Source organism: Neomonachus schauinslandi, chromosome 10, assembly GCF_002201575.2.
Source record: "Neomonachus schauinslandi chromosome 10, ASM220157v2, whole genome shotgun sequence".
Lineage (NCBI taxonomy): Eukaryota > Metazoa > Chordata > Mammalia > Carnivora > Phocidae > Neomonachus > Neomonachus schauinslandi.
This window is the reverse complement of record NC_058412.1, coordinates 24,582,689-24,604,080: the sequence shown is the minus strand read 5'-3', so window position 1 is coordinate 24,604,080 and position 21,392 is coordinate 24,582,689. Positions and strand designations below refer to the sequence as shown.

At 49.9% G+C, this 21,392-nt stretch overlaps 1 protein-coding gene across 1 annotated transcript in view; it reads left to right on the top strand.

Moving 5' to 3' along the window:
* CAPN13 (calpain 13) overlaps positions 1-20,829 on the top strand; it is a 50,673-nt gene extending 29,844 nt beyond the window's left edge. Inside the window, 15 exon segments of the mRNA XM_021697707.1 lie at positions 1,854-1,896; positions 1,899-1,930; positions 3,124-3,281; positions 6,050-6,061; positions 8,117-8,121; positions 8,231-8,433; positions 9,471-9,502; positions 9,861-9,922; positions 13,222-13,279; positions 13,391-13,449; positions 15,031-15,099; positions 16,943-17,018; positions 19,038-19,166; positions 20,182-20,237; positions 20,803-20,829. Of these exon segments, the coding sequence (XP_021553382.1) occupies positions 1,854-1,896; positions 1,899-1,930; positions 3,124-3,281; positions 6,050-6,061; positions 8,117-8,121; positions 8,231-8,433; positions 9,471-9,502; positions 9,861-9,922; positions 13,222-13,279; positions 13,391-13,449; positions 15,031-15,099; positions 16,943-17,018; positions 19,038-19,166; positions 20,182-20,237; positions 20,803-20,829 (1,021 nt within the window).
* The last annotated feature ends 563 nt before the right edge of the window (positions 20,830-21,392 follow it).

Below are 21,392 nucleotides of genomic sequence, written 5' to 3'. Positions count from 1 at the left end.
AGGAACCCGGGAGAGAAGTGCTGGGAGCCGGGGCCAGAGAGACTAATGCCAGCTTAAGAATCTGGGTTTAAACCCTACGGGCAAGAGATTTCCGAACGCCCTTCAGCAGGGCGAGACACGTGCCTAGCAGTGCTACTCTGAGGGTCACGCACCTGGCTGTGCTTAGGTTCACCACGTCCCCCCAGAAGCGGGACCAGAAGAAAGTGACAAGGCCACATGATCACCATCTCCATGCAGGTGGTCGATGCCCTCCCTGCTCTCTAAAGAGTGGAGATGGATGGAGAGAGCCGGATGGCCTAATCTCGGCCATAATTGAAATTTCAGACGCACACACTTAAAGGCAAACTTGCATGAATCGATAGCATATTGATTTACACTACATTTATTTTCCCTTACACACTGCAGAAAATGTAATTATCCCTTAATTATAAAATTGCCATTTTACAATAACACATCTGACTGGCCTAGCCTGCGGCCCGTAGCCTGGGTGGTGGTCCCTGCCTTGCTCTCCCTCGATGCAAGATGCAAGCCACTCCTAGAGAGAGATCCACGACACTTTTGTGCCTCTGGGGTCTGTTGCTTATGAGCATGTCTCTGCTATGAGGAGCGAGCTAAAGAAGGGACAGCTGCTCCCTTCTGCCTATGAGGGCCTCTTCCTCCACCACAGACCCGAGGACTAGCTTCTGGAACACATTATCCCAGGGAACTGGACAACTTTATTAATTAAGCAAGCAGAAAACTATTACAGGCCCATGTGCCAAGGCAGTGGGTTAACCCCTGTGATGATCTAACGGTGAGAGCCTCACTGAGCTCGTGGAGCTAGGAGTCCAGTGAGGGACGGCAAGAAATAAAGAAGCACTAGAAACACGGGGTACTAAGTGCTGAGACAGGAGTGGTAAGGGGCACCATGGGGGTTCCAAGGAGGGGCACTGACTCTTGAGGTGGAGTGGGGATACCACAGGGGGACAAGCAAGGTTTCCAACAGAGGTGGCTTTTAGGAGGAAAGATGAGTGACATCCTCAGGTTACAGGACTGAAATGAAGAAGACTATCCCAGGCAGAGGGAGCCTCATGGCGAAGGCCAAGGCAGGGTCAGGACAGGTATTTCCAAGGAGATGAAGACATTCATGTTCTGAGTGTAGAATTCAAGGATGGGGTGTGTGGGGAAGTAGGGAGCTGCTCAGGTAAAGCTGGAGAGGTAGGCAGAAGCTAAGGTTCTGTTTCGGGGGCTTGAACTTCATCCTGAGAGGAAAAGGGAACCCCTGATGTGTTTTCAGCAGGGAGATGTCAGAATCTGACTTCTGTTCCAGAAAGATCATTTTGATGGCAGTGTGGAGAGTGGATAGGGAAGTGGGCAGGACTCTGTGGTGGGAGACTAGTGGGAAGTCCAAGAAGGGAGGGAATGAGCGTTCATGAACCAGGAGAGCAGCAGGAGGGATGGAAGTTAGTGGATGGCTTTGAGAGGGGTTTCAGAGGTGGACTCATAGATCATCACAATCTGGCGGTTGCTTGCCTATAAGGGATATAAGGGAGTGGCTTCTCACAGTCCCACTCAGGCACTGGGAGAAGGCAGAGGTGCAGAGTGGGATAGGTTGGTTTCCAGGTCACCAGGGGCTCTGGTGGAGACATGGCTTGGCCTGTAGCATGTATCCATTTCAGGGAAGAGGATCTGGCTGGAGACCATTTCGGAAGCCACCAGCGTACAGAGAATGAGGAATTCTGTCACTACGTAGAATGACACCCTCCACGTGTACCCCCAGAACTAATGGAGGACAGGCCTCCTGCTGGGGCACATTTTGCTGAGACACAGTGCTTTGAAAGATCTCACCCTGTGGTCTGTCTCTCCATGCTCAGGTCTCTGGAATGGCAGAAAACCCACGGCCAACGAAAGGCAAACTGCTGTATGAGAATAAGGAAGACGGTGAGTTTTGGTATTTTTCTTTTAAAATTACATTGTAAAATTTTACCTATTGGCCACACCCTCAATCCCTACCCCTTTCCCTAAACTTTTGTGAGACTAGAGATTAGCTTTGCAGAGACCTATGTAGAGGAGACTATTTTTTTTTTTCCCACCAAGACACAAAAGCTTTGGATGGGAAATTATTTGTGTGCTTTCTTTTTGTGTGAAAGGTATTTCAGTTCTGAAATATTGGAACTTCTAGGAAATGTTAATGGTAAAAGGGAATATTGGCCCCAAAGCTTTGAAATCAATAGTTTCCTGAAAGCCAGGATGCCTGATTATCACATCTGTGTCTTCCACACCATCTTGTTAGGACCCACAGTGTCCCCCTGGAGCTCCACAGTCTTCCAAAAGAGCAATTCAGTATTAATCTCCCTGCCCTGACTCTAGAGCTCTGGGTGAGACATCAGTGTCCTTGCTCGGCAGCTATGTAGGACTAGGTGTTTTAAAAACACATTCTCAGCCATGTGCTCACTTCTTAAAGGATAATAAGGACATTTTCCTGAGAGGTTGTATGGTTTACTTAGTAACGTATTTAAATGAATTTAGTGTGTGTGAAAAGGAGGCTGGGTCTAAGGAATCAAGAAGCAGAGAGACAAATGTAAAGTAGAAAGGAAAAGTATTTCCAATATCTCCACTTTAATCAAAGCACAAGGTGGGATTTTATTTTTTTCTTATTTTCTGCCCTTTTTTAAAATTTAAATTCAATTAGCCAATGAAGTACATCATTAGTTTCAGATGTAGAGCCCAACAATTTATCAGTTGCATATAATGTAATGAGCACTGGGTGTTATACAAGGTGGGATTTTAGATGTTGAAGCCATTTTATTCTGATAAGGATCTCAACAATGAATTTGGCGAAGGATCCGAGGGAACAGCAGTTTTCCTAGCACCATGTAGGACCCAGAGCAGAGAGAGATGACAGCCATCCTTCATGGTCATGAGAGGGACATGCAGAATCCAGAGTTTTATTCAGTCCTGTCTTCCCGACCATAGGAGGGAGAAGTATACTTGACAGTGAGTGAGCCAGAACAAGGCTCTGGTCTTTGGGTAAGACAGGGGTAAGTCCATGAATACTGGAACTGATAGACAAAGGTAGAGTGGAGTGATGGGGAACCCCCATCCTAGGAACAAAACCAGTAAAATGATGTGTATCTATAACAGGATGTCATGTCAAGATTTCCAAGACAACTTCTCCTGCCTGTTTATATGTAACCAATTTCCAGTCAGCCTAAACCAAGGAAACATGCCTCATGAAATATGGTCCCAAATGATGTTTAAGAACCATGCAACTCCAGGAAACACCACAGGTTATGACATTGGTAATTCTGCCAGATGGAAGCCGCCAGCCCTAGCCCTGTCCTGGCTTCAAGTCTCAGTGGCCTTTGATTCTACACCATTGGCCTGAACTTGAAAGGAGAGGAATCAGCCAGTCTAAAGGGACAGCTGTTCTTCTCCAAGGGAAACAGTTGTTGGTGGGCTGGGTGGGAGAATCTCAAGTGTGCCTCCCTTGCCCTGTCATGTTCTCCCACTGTCTACTAACCTCCACCTGTCTCCCAGGAGGAGGACAGGTTCACTGCTCTTCAGTAATTACCCAGGACAGTGGGGAGCTGTGGAAAGAACACTGGACAAAAGTCAGGGATTGGATTAAACCATCACTTTGCCCCATAAAGCCCCATCCGGACATAAGAGAGAATACTCCTGCCCCATGTTGGTTGGTGTATCCTGCAGCAGCACAGAGAGATCCCAGAGGTGGGCACCTCAGAACCTGTCTTTGGGTTCCCCTGAGATGAATTTTGTTGAGTGTGACCTTGGGAGGGTCACATATTCTCACTGCACCTCCTGCTCCCCATTTGCCACACAGATGAGTGAAATAGCTCCACGTGAACATGAACCTGAGTATGCTTACACATCCTCAAGAGGAGAAGCTATGCAAACAAGTTTTTGTGTGTGTATGAGTGTGCGTGTGTTTGCACCTACACATGACCAGTCCCTCTCCTTGGCACCTGCCTGTTGAGAATGGCTTGCTGGAATGATCCACAGGTGCCCCTCTTTTCAACCTCCAGGATCTTCACTCTGCCGGTCAGAGAATCTAGGCACCAGGAGGCCATGGGTGGACTCTAAGGAACTGCCAAGTCACACTTGGGCAGTAAATTTACTGATTCACCTTCCAGAGCCTCATCTGTCTGACTGTGGGGCCAAAGTCCCCTTCCCTGGATATAGCACAATGAACTAAGCAAAATGATATATTGGGTCTATTCTTAGCAATTCCTTAGCTAGGTACACTTGAATGCATCATCTTGTTCAACCTTCGCAAGGAGGAGCCTCTGTGTCTCCCCATTCTCCTCTCAGAGCTTCCCAACCTGTGATCCGACCCTGCTGATGTGTATTGATTCATCTCTGTCTTGACTTATCTTCATTCTTCTACATATTTGAATCTACCTTACTTAATCACCTTACTTCTGTCTCTTGCTCTGGCTCTGATAAGCACACCTGGGTATTAGAGTACTATGAGTTGCCATCTCTCTGCCTGTTTTCCTGTGTCTCCTTTGGTGCTTGGGGATTGACGTCCTTTATCTACTTTTTAGCCAGAGATGCATTTCTCAGCTGTACACTTTGCCAAAAAGGCACTAAGACCCGAGGTCTCCTCAGGCTCCCTGGAGGTCCCAGTGGATCTTTCAGGATCCTGACTGAGTTAAACACCAAAGAACTGTCCAGACTATGGCAACTCAAGAGACACTTGGGTTCCTTTCACACTTCAGCTAAGAAATATGCTATGTGACGGCCAGCCACCAGGTTCTCAGAAGTCTGCAGGGCTTTGATGGTGTTTGTGGGTACGTGCTGCTTGTATGACCACAATGTATGGTGCTTGCTCTGGCCCTGACGTGGTCCTGTGACTCCCAACTCCTAGGGGAGCACCGCTCTGTCTTCCATCACAACAAACACGGGTGGTGTCCGAATAGGCAGAGAAAAAGGACAAGGGTGGACAAGCCATTTCATCTTCACCCCAAAGCTCCCCCCTGCCAAGGCTGGGACTTTCCACCTCCCTTCCAGCTCACTCTTGGTCTCCAGAAAATCTGTCTGGGCAAATCAAGTGGTCTGTACACATGGTTGCAGAGGGCAGGGGGATCAGCAGGGGAAAAGAACCAAAACCCACACCAACAGTGGAAGACAGTGTTGGGTGGTGGGTCTTAATCACCAAGGAAGGAAAGCAGCTTACTTTATTCCTGCCTCTGCTCCTTAGACTGCTGGGACTGTTTCCACATCCATGAAACAGGTCCTAGTGTCTGCTTTCAGGGTTACAGGGAAGCAGCTTGCAGATGGCAGAGTGGCTTAAAAAGTGCATCCTCAGTGCTTCCTTCTGCCACGTGGGAAGACAGAATGTTGGTATTTCCCTATTTGGATGCACACACACATTCCCTACAAACACCGGGAAGCCTAGAACAAATTCCCGCCATATTTTACAGTGGCATGATGGAATAAAAGACGTTTCCTCGCATTGGAACTCCTGATGCTGGGAAACTGACATTTGATCTAGGTTCCGTCTTACCCCTGCCCTATTGACATCTCGCCCTTCCCTTGGTTTTATCATCATTGCTATAAAAAGTAACCACATGTGGGCGCCTGGGTGGCTCAGTTGGTTAAGCAGCTGCCTTCGGCTCAGGTCATGATCCTGGAGTCCCGGGATCGAGTCCCGAATCGGGCTCCCTGCTTGGCGAGGAGCCTGCTTCTCCCTCTGACCCTCCCCCCTCTCATGTACTCTCTCTCATTCTCGCTCTCTCAAATGAATAAATAAATCTTTAAAAAAAAAAAAGAAAAGAAAAAAGTAACCACATGTGGCTGAGCTGACAAAGGGAGACTCCTCCTCCGTATCCTTCCCCCTTGAGTTCCCTACAGCCTACAACAGGTTAGGTTTTCTTTTCACATCTCTGCACAGGGAATGAGTAATGCTCCCATCCGGTGGGGTGTGCAGAGAACAGGCTGACCGTAGGAAGAAGGAACGCAAGGCCCTGAGCTGGGCTGCAGGGATCTGCTTGCCTTCGTGTTTTTGTTTAGTTCCTGAACCTGCCTTTCTTTTTCTGCCCTACAGGTCGACCCTCAGGTATGAATCAGCACCTTCTCATGCTTCTGTTGCTGTGCATTGGCAACTGTTAATGCCTCTTCCAACACCTGTAACTTTGGCACGTCTCTTGCTGTTCAGCAGCTGCAAATTCAGTCTTGCTCTGTCCTGTAACAGATACAAACTTAGAATCTCCAAATAGATCAACTGTGCAGGACATATTTTTGCTGTCCTGGTCTAAATGTTGGACCCCTCGAGCTGTTCTTTGGTTTGAAATCTAAGAGGGGCTGCAACCGTGAAACCATCTTCAAGAATCTGGCCTCTGACAGATAAGACTGATGCAGCCCGTTCTTACCTATTTAAGATAAGCAGAGCTAATGGCATCTTACGGGGACTTTAGCCTCATATTCTTTGTCAGCCCCTGAATCCACCATAAACAGGATGCATGCTCTGCAAATGCACCTTCAGGGCAAATCTAGCTCCTCTTTCAACCAAATAGCCACCTCTCCTGAGCAGATATTCTGGCTTGGCGTTGGTACAGGGTGATTTAAGAGTAAGGATGGAGGACAGATGGAGTTACAAGCATGCAGACCCCTTAAATGGATGGGGGCTGTGGCTGCCGGGGGAGATGCAGGTGACTGGGGACCAAGGATGTAGCCACAGCCAACAGGTAGTATCTCTAGCATGCTTCTGGGTCCAGGGAAGCTCTTCCTGGCCTTCCAGGGGTGCCCCAATAGGTAGACAGAGGCCAGGACAGGGGGTTTCTAAGCAGGGAATACTCAGAAGCCCAGGCATAAATTGGGCAGCAAGGAGGCCATTGACACCAGGGGCCCAGCCACAGAGCTGGGTTTAGGATCTGATTTTCATTTCCAGTATCCTGGTCATTGGAGTAGAATTTCTGGAAGGGCTTCAAGGGAGGCACTCAAGTGCGAAGAACAAATCTCCAGAGCTGGAGTGAGGAGTGGGGATTTGACCCAAGAAAAGGCACAAGCCCCATCCCTAGAACTACAGGGTCAGGTCTGTGTGCCAGTAGGCCTGCGTTAATTTGATGCTGGGTCTCTGCACTAGACCAAGAGCCTCCCGGCATGCCACATACTCATACTTCTGGCTGCCACTGAGCAAGTCTGCGCTAGAGGATAGGGAGCCTGGGCAAGGCTTCAAGAGTCCAATGGAGAGAGGAGGGCAGGAGAGCAGGGAAGCAGGGAAATTCTGGATTGTAGGAAGCACACAATCTTCTGTACATAATGTCTCCCCATGTGCACATGCATGTGCTTACACACATACAAACCCAGAGACACAGGACAGTATTGGCTTTCTAGAGAAGAATTGTTCTCATCATTGCTTTTGCCAGAAGGGCTCACACAAGTCAGGCTCCAAACCTGCTGGGGCCACTGTTAACATCAACAAAGTCACTTTGGAGGTTGCACCCAGCCCTTGCTGCATACCTGGGACAGTGACCTATCTCCTGTCTCATCTTGTAGCCCAGCCTTGTTCCCACCCTCTGAAAAGAAACTCTCCCTTTCTCCCTGTTTCTTCCCAGGGCAGAGCTCACAAATAATCATTTCATGCTGCGTAACCACTCTAAATGGAATCCCCATGCTCGACTGTATTGGGGAAAATTTATTTAGTAAGGGGTTTTTATTATGTAATATGCATGTGACATCTGGTAATGGGAACTGCATTATATTTATTGTTTTATCTTTAAGAAAATATTGAAATAAAAGGAAAATGATCAGAGCCTATTACTCGCCAATGAGAAGGAATTCCAGGGCTCTGCTGGGAGACAAAATGGAGGGAAGGGAGGAGTCCAACTCTGCTGAGCTACACAGTCCAAAGAGTACTGTAAAAGGTTCAGGAGAGAAGGGGTGGCAGGGGCTCCAAAAGTAATTCAGTGTCGGAACAATTTCACTGGTTTCCATGGAAGTCGTTATTAGCAGAGAGAGTAACACCCAAACCCAGGATACTATGGGACCTAATGAGATAAAACCACGTACCATATCTTTTTTGCATTCGTTGTGGTGTCAGCATCTATATTAAATAACAGTCTGAATTCTGTGGCATTTTGAAAATCCAGGTAAGCACTGTCTCCCTTTTCAGGGACTGTAATGCTGTTTTGGTGACTGGGGAGGGGTCTGGAAGGTGGTGGGTCTCTTCTGGGGCTGGGCCCATGCACACAGGGGGTGTTCTGATCATCTTCATGTTTTCCTCCAGTTCCAGCCCTTCTGGAAGAGGTTGCCACCCACCTTCTTTTCTCAATTCAGAAATGCTATCGAGGGCATAGTTTTTAAAACCAAGAGCAACCTCACAAAGTACTTCAGTCTGAGCACTGGGACCTACATGGTGGTCACCTCTGCCCACAGTGAAGCAGTTGGGTTTTTGCTCCGAACCTTCCTGAAAATGCCAGATGGTGACAGGTACAGAAATGCTGGGCTTCTGAATGTTTGATTCCACTTAATTTTATAAAAACACATTGTGTCATCCTGTGCCGCAGGTACTGTGTCAGTAGGGGACATGGCATGGGCCTCGCTTGCAAGAAGCTTACCACAAAGGGTGGCGAGAGAGTCCGAACCAACAAGTAGACCATGAACAGGATGGAGCCATTGCTCAAGAGAAGTGCAAAGTCATATGGGAGGACAGAGGAGAGGGATCCACCTCGGGCAAAAGGGATTGAGGAAGGCCTCTTGGAGAAAATGGCATTTGAGCTAGTCCTTGATGGAAAACATAGTCTAATGCTTAAAGGAAAAGGTAGTGCAGGTAGAAGAAAAAAAGCATGAGGGAAGTGGGTGAGCACGATGTCAGCCATATGCCCGGGAAGTATAGATAAGTGATGTCAGCCATATGCCCAGGAAGATCATACATGGCATGCAGGGCAGTTGTCTGAAATGTGACCAGGGGGTGGGGTGGGGTACATCAGGGAGACCGTGAAATATGGGCCTGAAAGACAGAGGCCAGTCATGGAGAGTCTTGAGTGTTAAGTCCATGGTCAAGACTGGGATCAACAAGTACACATCCTGCTGGGCACCTGATCCCCTGTTGGGCCTGAGGCAGACATTGCTATAATCATGACCATCTTAACAGGTGAGCATGGATGGTGCCTCAGTCCGGCATACCGGATAGCCACTGTACCACCAGGGTTGGAACATAAGACAAAGCTTATCTGCTGTCTTGGCAATGGGGGTCACTGTACATGTGTATCTGGTTGTGAAAGGAACCATTTGCTAAATAGTTTGAAGACCAGATGGTGGCCAGTCAAAAGACTGGACAAGTGGTTATGATGCTTACCTGTCTGCTGACTGTCATGGTTGCCCACATCACATCCCACTGTGCTGAGGGCCCTTCACTCAGATCCTTGGTGTAAATGTCCAGTGCCACCTAGGGTGTCCTCCATATACAAGCTTCCTTTAAATAGTGAGCCATTCATCCTTGTCACACTGTTTCCCTGTTTTTCTAGGAATCTGGGCAGCAATTTCAACCTTACAGCACCAAAGGTAGGTATGTGAAGGCTTCATTGGCCAGCTTCATTGGCCACATCCCATCCCCAAGAACTTCTGTCTCCTTCTTACCTCAGCACTGACCAATGAAAACAGAGACACCATAAAGGGCTGATGATGGCTCAAAGGGGCAGGGCAGGGGGGAAAAGACCAAGCCTCCAAGGTCAGGCTGGGCCCAGTCATCTTCCTTCCACAAACTTTGGTGTTCTCATTCCCCTACAAGTTTTATCCGATTGCTGGATGAAGCCTCTGACTCAGATCCAGGTGTGGGGAGTGGTTCTTGTGCCTTTGCTGTACCAGACAGATAGCTTCTTTCCTCAGAAATTTGATATTGACTCTTTTCCCTTTGATCCGGACAAGTCTTCCGGAAAATGGCTCCCAAGAAAGCATCTTCCACAGATATGATCAACAGGTACAGTACTTAGCACGGGGATGAGTGATGGAGCCACCAGGCTCTTATCAGGATACAGAGAAGAAAAGTGACTTGGTGGGTCATTTTGTCAACCTCTCTCCCTGGATGTCTCCAGAACCGATCTGGTTACCAAGCCCTGGATAGAAGTGGCATCCTAGCTGGGTGACATCTGGGCTGGAATGCAGAGCTTGGTGAGGGTGGGGCTAATGATGGGGGTGGGGGGGTATTTTAAATCTTTAAACAGGGGCACCAGGGTGGCTCAGTCGGTTAAGCGGCTGCCTTCAGCTCGGGTCATGATCCCAGGGTCCTGGGATCGAGCCCCGCGTCGGGCTCCCTGCTTGGTGGGAAGCCTGCTCTCCCTCTCCCACTCCCCCTGCTTGTGTTCTTTCTCTAGCTGTCTCTCTCTCTCTCTCTCTGTGTCAGTTAAATAAATAAATAAAATCTTTATTAAAAAATAAATAAATAAATAAATCTTTAAACAAATAACTGGCAATACCCCCTGAAATCTTTCCTTCTGCTCTGCCACTTCCCTTGGTGTCATTCCTCCCGGGAGCCAGCCAGCTTCAGAAAACACCAGCCGTGTTTTTCCTGCCAAGCCACCTATGTGCACAAAGGATTTTCTTAATGGTTTAATAAACCGTTATAAAGAACTCCTTGACTTGCCAGGATAAAAACAGCTGCCAAGGGCTCTGCACAATGGGCCTTTTGCCATTAATAGTCATGTTGGTTTGGGAAGTGCAAAGTCATAGATAGATAGATATGACCATGTGTACTATGCCAGTCTTGGGCCAGGCAGAGGCCAGGGACAGGAAGGATGCCAGGCATTCAGAGGGCTAATGGGGTAACTAGGAGGCAGCTTAAAAGGGAATTATTCAGGCAGCCTGGGCCCAGAGGGAAAAGCAAGGAGAAATGAAGAATGTGCCTGTCGTGAGGGGAATATGTTTTAAGGAGCCGCTCAATATGGACCTCCTTGAAATCAATATGGGCCCAGGATTCAGGTCCACATCTGGGCTGATTCAGAAGGCACTTCACTTGATGCAAGACAAGGTCTGCCCAAATGATTATCCCCAGTCTGTGAGCTCCCAAAGGCAGGGATGGCATTATATGCATTCCTTGTCCCCAATATCTATCACTGTCCTTGGCCCCGAGAAGGTGCTCAGTCAATCTGCATTGAATTAAAACAAGATTAGCTTCCCCAGAGCAGATGTCCAAACTAAGTTTACTGCCCCGAGGCAATCAGCAGGACCTAATTAGGATACCTGAGACCAGGCTTCCTTCAGGGGCAGATGGCAAAATCCGCAACATGGCTCATGCACCTGCACATCTGAATTAAAAAATATAATTTGTCACATGACAAATGGTACAGATTCCCTCTAATCAGGGTTTTTCCAAACAACCACCAAAGGTCTCCTCGTTGAGGGTAACTGGTAGCCTAGATGGGGCCTTTGTAGGAATTAAAAGACGCATGCAGCTCTGTGCCAAGGTGCACAGCTCAGAAGCGGAATAGACTGGACTGCACCCCCTTTTCAGCCCCTGGCTGAGCACCCTTGAACAGGGCCAACCTGGCGTCATTCTGCACAATCCGTGAACTGTCCTCGAAGGCTGTATCCGCAAAGGAAAGTTGAAAGCAAAATGTCTGTGCACGCGCTCACGGAGTCCTCTCTCCTGATCTCTTGTTATCTGTTTAACTAGCCTTAAGTGAACTCAATGACACGCTACCACTACCATGAGTTACCTACATCAGCCGTGACAGTGGTGACGCTACTATAACCCAGGGGCTGCCTGGGAGAAAGGAAGGACATGCTCAGCCTCTGAGTCAGGTCATGGCCATCTATCCATTTATTCAATTGGCAAACATGTACCAAATATTCCAAGCACCGCACTAAGCTTTGGGAATGCAAAACATCAGTCCTCAGGGAATCTTATGTGGAGGTGCTGGAGACAGACGTGCAATTCTTTGGGTATTTGTTTAAGGCAATCTTCATCTCCATTCCTATCCTCATTTCCTCAAACATTTTGGTCCAGGTCAGGGACTGTCCTAGGGTAGAGAGACATGCAGAAGGAAGGAGACATGGTCCGTGTCCCAAAGCTACTTATATTCTAGTTGGTGACTCCACATAAGTTAGAGTTCCTTGCCAACAGCTCTGCAAGTTAGGTGCCATGATTCTTTGGAGGAAAAAACTCTGTTGATAGTGGGCGCACAGTGCGACTGTTCTGATGTAACCCAGCCAATGAGATGTTGGAGGCATGGCCTGAGGGCCAATTTCAAACACTGGCAGCATGTTTTTCTCAGGGGCAATGAAAGGGGTTCTCCCCTGAGGACAGGCTGTGGGGCTGCTCTTGCTGTCAGTTAGGTGGTGAGGCCAACCAACCCCGAGGATAGCATGTCTGTGGGTCTGTGGGGTGTCCATTCTCAGAAGAACCCAAAGAGACACCTTCTTCCCCCCCAACCCCGTCCCACTCTGCAAAGCCATCTGCTGAGGGACCTCACTCTGGCTCCTTCCCCGACGTGAAGCTCTCCCAGAATGCTGATGTCACATCAGCCCCTCAGCTTTTACCAGCCTGCATGTGAGAAATGGCCGTGCGCAGCACCGCTCTTCTTCTCTGTGGAATCATCGTGGAAGACGCCCCCCACAAAGCTGCTCAATGTCCCTGGGAGAAGACTGAATGCAGTTAACAACTTCAGAAGTTCAGGCTGGGAAAAGTTTCTCTCCCCTCAGCCTCCATTTCTTCCTGTTTTTAATCCAAGGAAAACCTTGACTTCCTTTATGGTTCAGTGGCTAGGAAGACTAATGCTAAGTAATGTGCTCCATTAGATCAGCTTCTCTTAGCCTAGATTCCTGACACTTTCATCTCCTCTGCGCACACACACATGCTCATGCTCACACTCACTCTCTCAACAGTCCTATTTTCTCTCCATCCCTTTCTGGAAGCAGATGGGAAAACACACCTACAGGGCTGAGTCGATTCATTCAACACTTCTCCCGAGGGGTTCCCAAGTGCCATGTATGGTGGAGAGGAAGAAACTACTGCTTTCTGTCCAATAGTAAAGGAAGAGAGAAGTGCAAGGCGACCCACACGTGCTATCAAATGTCAGGAGTGATGAGCACTACAGACGTTCAGGTGGGGAGCATCGCCATGACCTGGAGCAATTGGGAAAGGCTTCATGACAGGCTAGATGGGCGCTGGGTGGGAACCGAAGGCTTGGAGGTCTGAGCACTTCTACAGAGGAAGGCAGGCGTGCCCCTCAGCTCCTGAGCACTGACGGGATTTCTGCGTTCCTCTCTTGTTTGGATCAGGGACTGAACATGGATGCCACCCAGCTTCAGAGCCTTCTCAGCCAGGAGCTCCTGAAGGGTAAGGTCAGACCCCACAGGCCTACTGGCCCCACCCTCATCCCCACTGCTGAGCCAGTCTAGTGTCACCCCCACCCCCAACATTTCCGTCCTTCCCGTTCTCCACCCCCAGGAACTCCAGGGGACACGTTCTCTTTGGATGAGTGCCGGAGCATCGTGGCTCTGATGGATGTATCCTTTGCAGTCTTCTCTCCCCTTCTCTGGCAGCTCTATGAGCCCGTCTGCTCTTTGGACTTCCCTGGGGGTCTCATTAGGACATTAGGAATGCTTTTCACTCACAGTGTTTTCTCCTCTTTGGTTCTAAGGGCTCACCCAAGAGCCTGGGTTCCTGTGGATTCTATGCTAACTCACTACCTCTCCCGAACAACCATAGCAACAGTGCCAATGGTTATCATTTATCAAGCATCTTGGCATGCCAAGAATTGTACTGGGATATATACTTTCCTTGTAGTCCTTGCAATAACCCCTATGATGTAAGAAGTATGATCCATCACACGGTGAGAGAGGGGTTCGGAGAGGCTAGGCAGCTTATTAAGTAATCCCACAGCCAGTCCGAAGTTGTGCCTGGATTTGAAGAGTTTGCAGACTCCAAATCTGTGTCCTAACATCATTCTGCACTGCCTCCTGGCAGCACCAATGGGGGCTGTTTCCCTCTCACCCTCCCCTTACCCTGGATGAGTCTTCCCTAAATCCCTTGTTCAACAAGCCCCAATTCAGTAAAGAGAACAACCACTGGAACTTGGAGAAAACGCCTGGGTCTACAGAGAGCTGTACCCCGTTAGTGCTACCACGCCACGGCGGCGGAGGTCGGGGCGGGAGGAGCGAGCTGTCCGTGGGCACCAGTGGCCAGGCTGGGAATCAAGCCCAGGGCTCCTGACTCCCGTCCTGACCGCCACCTCCAAGGAGCTATTTCTCCCCTGCCCGCCCCCGGAGAGACTGGCTCCCAGCTGCGCCCTGTGACCCTCCCCTCAGTGTATGCAGCCTCCCTGGAGTGAGACTGATCGGGCTCCTTCACTGTTAACAAGGCCCGATTGGGAATGGGAGGCCGGCCATTGTCGAACAAGAGTGCTTCTTGATGAAATCGCAAATCGAGCCCTGTCTCTGCTGGCCCTGGTTTGGAATCACCTGGAGACACTGCCCAACCCCCACAGGAGAATCAGAAGGGCCCCATGGCTCCCCACAACCCCAGGGCGGGTCACCCCCGGGGGAGGTGGTGTCTGCCGGAGCCCTGCAAAGCAGACAGGTCTGTTCTACCCTTCTTCCCACCCACCCACCGCTCCCCTGCAGCAACTCAGAGATAGATTCTTTTCCTCGAATTAGGTCTTGTTAAACCCATTGTACTGCTACGGGGTGACCAGGGCTGGCTGTACCGCCTTCCCTCCACCTAGCTGCACCCACATGCTGCTTCAGGGGTTGCAGTGACCCTTCATGATCCTCCCCACTCTCCCCTGCCAGGGGCCCCACTCCACCCGGTGCAGGCTGTGTTCCGGGCTCTCTCTTCCCCTGGATGCACGTGATGCTGGCCCCCTTTTCTCAGGGCTTCTTTCCCCTTCCAGTTGCCCGTTTTCCTCTTAAAATGAAGCTAAGCCAGGCCCCTGCAGACACAGGGCTGAGTCTGCAGTTAGGGTGGGGCCACGTCCAGGTGACACTGGACTGACGGTGCTACTAGTTGATGGATGGAACTGCTCCTGGCTCTGTGGGCAGGGCCTCTGCCCCCACGTGCTGCACGGTCCACTCTTAACGCCCCTCCAGCTGAAAGTGAACGGGTGGCTTGATCAAGAGCAGTTTGCAAGGCTGTGGGGCCGGCTTGTCCACTGCCAGGTACCAGCATTTTCTCTTTGTGTCCCATTTAGCAAATTTCTACTGGGTGCTGCCCTACCTGCACAGTCTGAGGGGCGTGAAAGAAGAGGAACCCAGCCCTGCCCTCAAGAGGACTCACATTTTGTTCAGGGAGACTACACGCACCACTAGAAGACATGAGGCAATGCCCAAGCAAGTGGCAGGGTGAAGGGTACTCCAGGAGGTTGAAGGAGAGAGGGGTCACCATGGACGGTAGCTAAGACTGCCAGCCAGCATCACCCCTCCCCAGTCTCCCCCTCCCCCCGCTCCCTGAGACATTACCCCTGTGCACTTGTTCGCCATCCTATCTGCCAGGTACGACAAGATCACAGATGTGGCCTGTGGCCTCTCAGTTGTTCTCAGGACAAGGTCTAAGCTCATCAGAGCTGTACACAAGACCCTGGAGCAGGGACCCTGGTTTGGGTCCAGGAGGAGCCCTTGGACTCCTCCCACTCACTCCTTCAGCCCCCAGCTCTGAGACTTGGATCCTGGCCAGGACCGAGCACCCTGATTGTCCAGCTTCAGGAATCTTCCCTGGGAGGCCTCGCCTGCCCCCAGGCCCGGTTACGTCCCCCTGAGCCCACAATAAAAGATAAGGTGTTCTCGTGGGGCTATCCCAGGATGTATCACCTAGTCCCTGACTTAGGGGACTCACAGGGCATTGTAATGGCTGATCTATTCCCCCCACCCCATTAGATTGCAGAGCAGGGGCACCCTCATGTTCATCTGCTTCCCCCAGCACCTTTCTTAGTGTCTCGTACACAGCAGGCACTCAAAAAGGCCCAACAAATGACCAAAGTAATAAATTACCGAATGAGTGAGGGACTCCCGATCGAGGGCTTTCTATATACTCACCAAAAGCCAAATAAGGCCAGAAAACGTTCTTGGGCTGCTATTTCACAGTGATCATTGCCCCCAGGAATCGGTGGGTCACACACCTGCTGGGGGTATTTTGCCTTGGAACAATTCCTGTGGGGCGGCTGAGCAGAGGCCCAACCGGGGAGCCCCAAGTCCAGTCGCGGGGAGGCTGCATGCTTCCTCCCAGAAAGTCACCTGCCCGAGCTGTTTCTTACCCGGGAAGTGCAGGGCTGATCAGGATTCGGGTGAGAACCAGGGAGAGGAGGAGAAGTCCGGGGTGCAGGAGAGCCGCCCTGTACAAGGCTGTGTTAGGGCTGCTACCTCCTGCAGGTGGGCCAGGACCCAGGACGCGGTCCCCACCTGCCTGTTACATGTACTCACTACCGTGCAAGGCACCCTCCTAAGCTCTTCCTAACCATTTGTTCATTGACCCCTAGCAGCAATCCTATGAGGCACGTACTGTAATTGGCACTGCAATGCAGGTGGGGAAACTGAGGCCTGGAAAGATGAAGTCACTTGCCCATGGTTACACATCTGGTAAATAGTCAAGCCAGCATTTAAACCCAGTGGTTTGGTTGCAAATTCTGTGCTTTTAACCACCACCCTATGCAAAGTCTTGAGAGAGCTCCACACCTCCCGGACACAGGAATCTGCCATGTGTCAGGAGCCCAGTCTAGGAGGTGGGGAAGGACAGAAAGGAGGTTGGGAGAGAGGAAGGTGCAGGCCTGGGAGAGGAACCCACAGCCCCACAGCGGGCGGCCAGGGTGGTCGGCTTTACCAGGTGGCTCCCCCTGCTGCCTCCCTGGGGCCTTAGCTGAGCTGCCCCTGAGCCCGATCCACTCAAGGTTTATTGGAACAGTTTCCTGGGGTGGAAAAGGGATTTCCAGGACTTCTCTCTCCCCAGGACTTCCTCTTTAAGATGGGTGAGGGCACTCACATGGACTTCTTGCTTCCTTTCCCAAATCAGAGTGTTTTCCAGAACACCCAGAATCGCTCTGGAGTTTTCCTGAGTTTGGATTTGTGGAAGGCTATAAAGGATACAGGTAAAGCAGGGGCCATTCGGAGTCATCATGACTGGGGCCGTGGTGATGGTGGGGTGTGTGTGTGAGAGAGAGAGAGAGAGGTGCACACCCCTCGCGCGCTGTAGGCAAGGCTGGTGCAGCAAAGCTGGATGGTCAGGAGAGAGCAGAGCAGTAGGCTCTGTGTCCTCCCCGGTTAACAACAGCCTCTATGGGCCTCCAGGCTCAGGACTCAGACTCCATCCTCCCCAACCTGAGTTCTTGTGTGCCAGTCAATTTTCCCAGTCACCTTTTGTCTCCAAACAGCTCTAACTGTGTGAAAACAACCCCATGTCATTGATACCCTCTCAGAACTCAAGCTTGCCTTAGACGCACTTCCATCTCAACCTCTGGGCTGTCAGCGTTCCACACTCATGAGCAGGTGGATGCACTGTCCTCACAGAGGGTTTGGAGCTAAGTGAAATCAAATGTCATCTGTCTGCTTCAAGAAGGCAAGAGCTTTCAGGCCTAGGATGATGATAAGGATATGGTAGGACGCCTAAAAGCTTCAGGGTTCAGGGAGAACTTGTACTCATGTCATCTCATTTGGTTGTCTCAACCACTCTGTGATCAGGAGTCATGACCTGCCCTATACCGGTGGGTGAAATGGATCACATAAAGGTTAAGTCAGAAAACTGCCACCTTCCTTGAGAAAATGTGAGATCAGAGTCCCCCCAGGTAAACGCCGGAAGGAGATGCTCCACAGTTCTCCCTCCCGCGGGCCCCCAGCCTGGAGAGCAGGGAGAAGCATCTTCCTGCCTTAGCACCTGTCCTCCCCTTTGTTCTTCATACCAGAGGGCAGTGGTTCTCAAATTTGAGCATGCACTGGAACCCTCTGGAAGCTTGTTAAAGTACAGCTTGATGAGCCTCACCCCTCACCCAAAACTTCTGATTCGGGAGGGCTTGGGTGGGGCTCAAGAATTTGTATTTCTAAGAGGTTTCTATGTGAGGCCAATGCTCTTTGTCTGTGGACCGCACTTTGAAAACCCCTGAATAGCTACAGAAAAAACGAAATCTGATAGGAGACCACACTGATGACTCCAGAATAATGAAAGGGAGACAGATAGAGAATAGCTGGAATCCAACTAAAAAGTCTTCAAAGACCAAGCAGATAACTGAAAGGGGCCATGGAGCTGACCATAAGAAAAGAGGGTGATTTTTGAATGTGGCCAGCTGGAGAGGGCTTGGCCTATCTAAAGGCATTTGAATTCTTATTTTATTAATGCTGCTGGAGACACCAAATATCTCTGGTGCATGAGGCCCACAGGCCACCAGGCTCACCCCCTTGATGGATGGTTTGGCTTGCAAGGTTCTGCTTGCCCCCCAAAGCTTGCAGCCATGGCCATTTGCCAGTTTGCTGTTGTCTGCTGTGGGGTTGGTGCCCCCCGGACCTCATAATTAGACATGTAGGACAACCAGGCCCAAAGAGAGCAAGGTGCCTCTGTCTCACCCACCTGTGGCCACCTTCTGACTGTGGTCTCCTATCTGAGGACCAGTCTCTTTCCTAATCCACCAACGTAGGACTGAATCTCCCAGTTCCAGGGACCACACTTGCTCACACTAGCGGCATTCACACCTAAGACCCACATGCAGTAATGGGGTTGGGAAACAAGGTGGTTTCACCAGGTCACCAACCGGGAGAGGCCTGATGGATGCAGGGCTGGGAGCAAACTCCAGGTGTCCTGGAAGCTCCCTGTTCACATGGGAATTATCCGATAATTATGAAGGCTGAAGTACCCCCAGAGCAGTCAGTGTCTTGAGTATCTGGAGTTGGTATCTGGCCAAACTCCACAACAATGTCACTGGGGCCCAGCAGCCAAGAAGAAGGAGGCAACAAGAGAACCATTAAAAATATGAAGTGGAATGAATGGGCGCCTGGGCCAGACTAAATAGGAAACAGTGGTGGAAGGCCACCACTCCAGGCGCATTTCTCAGACTTTGCATGTCAGAGGACCGGACCTGCTCCCAGCTTCCTCCGGCTCACTAACCCACCCTGTGGCCCAGACTTCCTTGCAGGGACCTCCATCAGCAATGAGCTGCTGGATCTCATGACCCTCCGGTACAGTGAAAACAGTGGCAGGGTCAGCTTCCCTAGCCTGGTCTGCCTCCTGTTGCGACTTGAAGCCATGGAGAGTAAGTGTCACCTGGGTGACATCCTGGAGACCTTCACAATGGCCAAGAAACATAGGAGAGGATCAGGAACGCACTCCTGCCCCAGGCCTAGGCAAGGCCTCAGTAGCGGGGTGAGCTGGAGTCTTGCATGAGGAACCCTTGCTCCAAGAGGCAGAGCCAACCTTAGCCTGTGTAATGGTATAGTCAGCCTGGGTCCCCTGCATCCCTTCTGTACTCTTTCTGTCCAGGACATTCCCTTATCCCAGGTCTCTCATTTCCTCATCACCCTATTTAGTGTATTTTTTAGGATCAAGGTTAATTTAACTCACTGTGTCCCCTCTTCATGTTGTTTACCATTTAAACCTACACTATAGTCTTGCAATGAATGATTAGGGTCTCTGCTGAAGGAATTCACACACAAGTGAATAGGTGGGGGCAGAGGGGGGGCTTTCCCAAGGCTTCAGAAATTCAACTATATAGGTCAGACGTTTGGACACTTCTTAGCAGCCTACCCCCTTTTTTCCAATGAAATCCTATGTGAAACCCCAAGCCATACTATAGTTCAAGAGTTGTGTTGGGGGTAGAAGTGGGGTCTGGCCTCATCCTAATCCTCATCCCATCCCCAGCATGAGGCACCTCTGCAAACCCCACAGCTCTGAGCCAGGCAGTTAATAAAGACTGAGAGAACAGAGCCCTGGGAGCATAAAAGAGAAGGGTGAGGCATAAACCTCCAGAGAATTCTCAGTTGGACAAGGGGGGTTCCCCAAACTGTGCCCATAGAACACTTGATAAGACAGGCCCATACAACCCCTCAGCTGTATGTGGAAGGGTGCAGAGTGCAAGGGCATGAGAAGAGGGAGAGGCGTGTGTGGGCCAGAGTGGTCACAGAGAGCTGTCCCACAGGTGTGGGGTTTGGCTGGGAAGAGACAGGAGGGAGGCTGGGCACACTGTGGAGGGTGAGAGAGTACTTTACATAGAATCACTGTATTTGCTTTTATCTCCCTTGACCTGTCCTGATTCCTCTCCTCCTCTTTAGAGACTTTCCGGAACCTCTCCAAGGATGGAAAACGACTCTACCTGACAGAAATGAAGGTGAGGTACTTTCCTCCCCCAAACACAGGACAAAGTCCCAGGCCACCTCTCCTCTCCTGATTCCAGGGGGACTTTTTCTCCCTGAGGATATTGGATAGTCTGTCAAAGGCCAGCCAAGCTGCTGTCCCCCCCCCTGCCTCTAATTATGGCCTTTATATATTGCTGGCTGCCAAGGCTGCTTTAGGATCTTGGCAGACAGATTTTATTTTTTTCCAATAGCTTAGTAAAGCAGAGGATTATGTGGGAGTCATAAATCCAAGAGGGAATGAAGAACACCTGCTGAGCTCACTGTACATTAAACTTATTCCTACTGAGCTTTAGAAAGAGCCTCCTGGCCCAGCCAGCTGGTCGACCTCAGCTATCCCTCTCATTGCCTAGCTACTCAGGGAGTAGCAAAAGATATGCAATGATGGGGGCTTTGAGACCCCCTGCTGGGTTGGAATGATCCAGAAAGGTTTGATGAGACTAGACTGAGATCTTTCAAGGAAGGCAGTACCATTTGCCCTGCTCTGTATTAAGCGAACAAATTTTAAGCTATGTCATAATGATGATGCTTATTTCTCAGTGGATGAACCTGGTCATGTACAACTGAAGCGGGGAGTAGAACAGACTCCAGAGTCCAGGTAAGACATGGCAGTTCTAGAATCATTTCCTTCTAGGAGCACAACTCCTTGTCTCCTCCAGGAACTGCACACAAGACTCTTGCCCCGAGAGCAGCCTCCCTAGAGATTACAGAGCCCTTATCTGTGTGAGCCAGGGCTCAACTTCTCAGGGCCTCTGAATTTCAAGGCCAATGCTGCAGGCTTCATTCAAACCATGGGTGTTATGACCAGTGGACATTTATGAAAGAGTGTGGCCTGAAAGTCATGAGTGAGGGATTTAGAATTCTTATTTATTAATTCATTTATTTTTTATTGAGCTATAATTGATATTTAACAATGTGTTAGTTTTAGGTGTGCAATATAATGATTTGATATATGTATATATTGTGGAGTGATTACCACACTAAGTTTAGGTAACACCCATCACTACACATAGTTACACATTTTTTTTCCTTGTGATGAGAACTTTTATAATTTACTCTCTTAGCAACTTTCAAATACATATACAATATAGTATTGTTAACTATAGCCATAGTGCTGTACATTACATCCC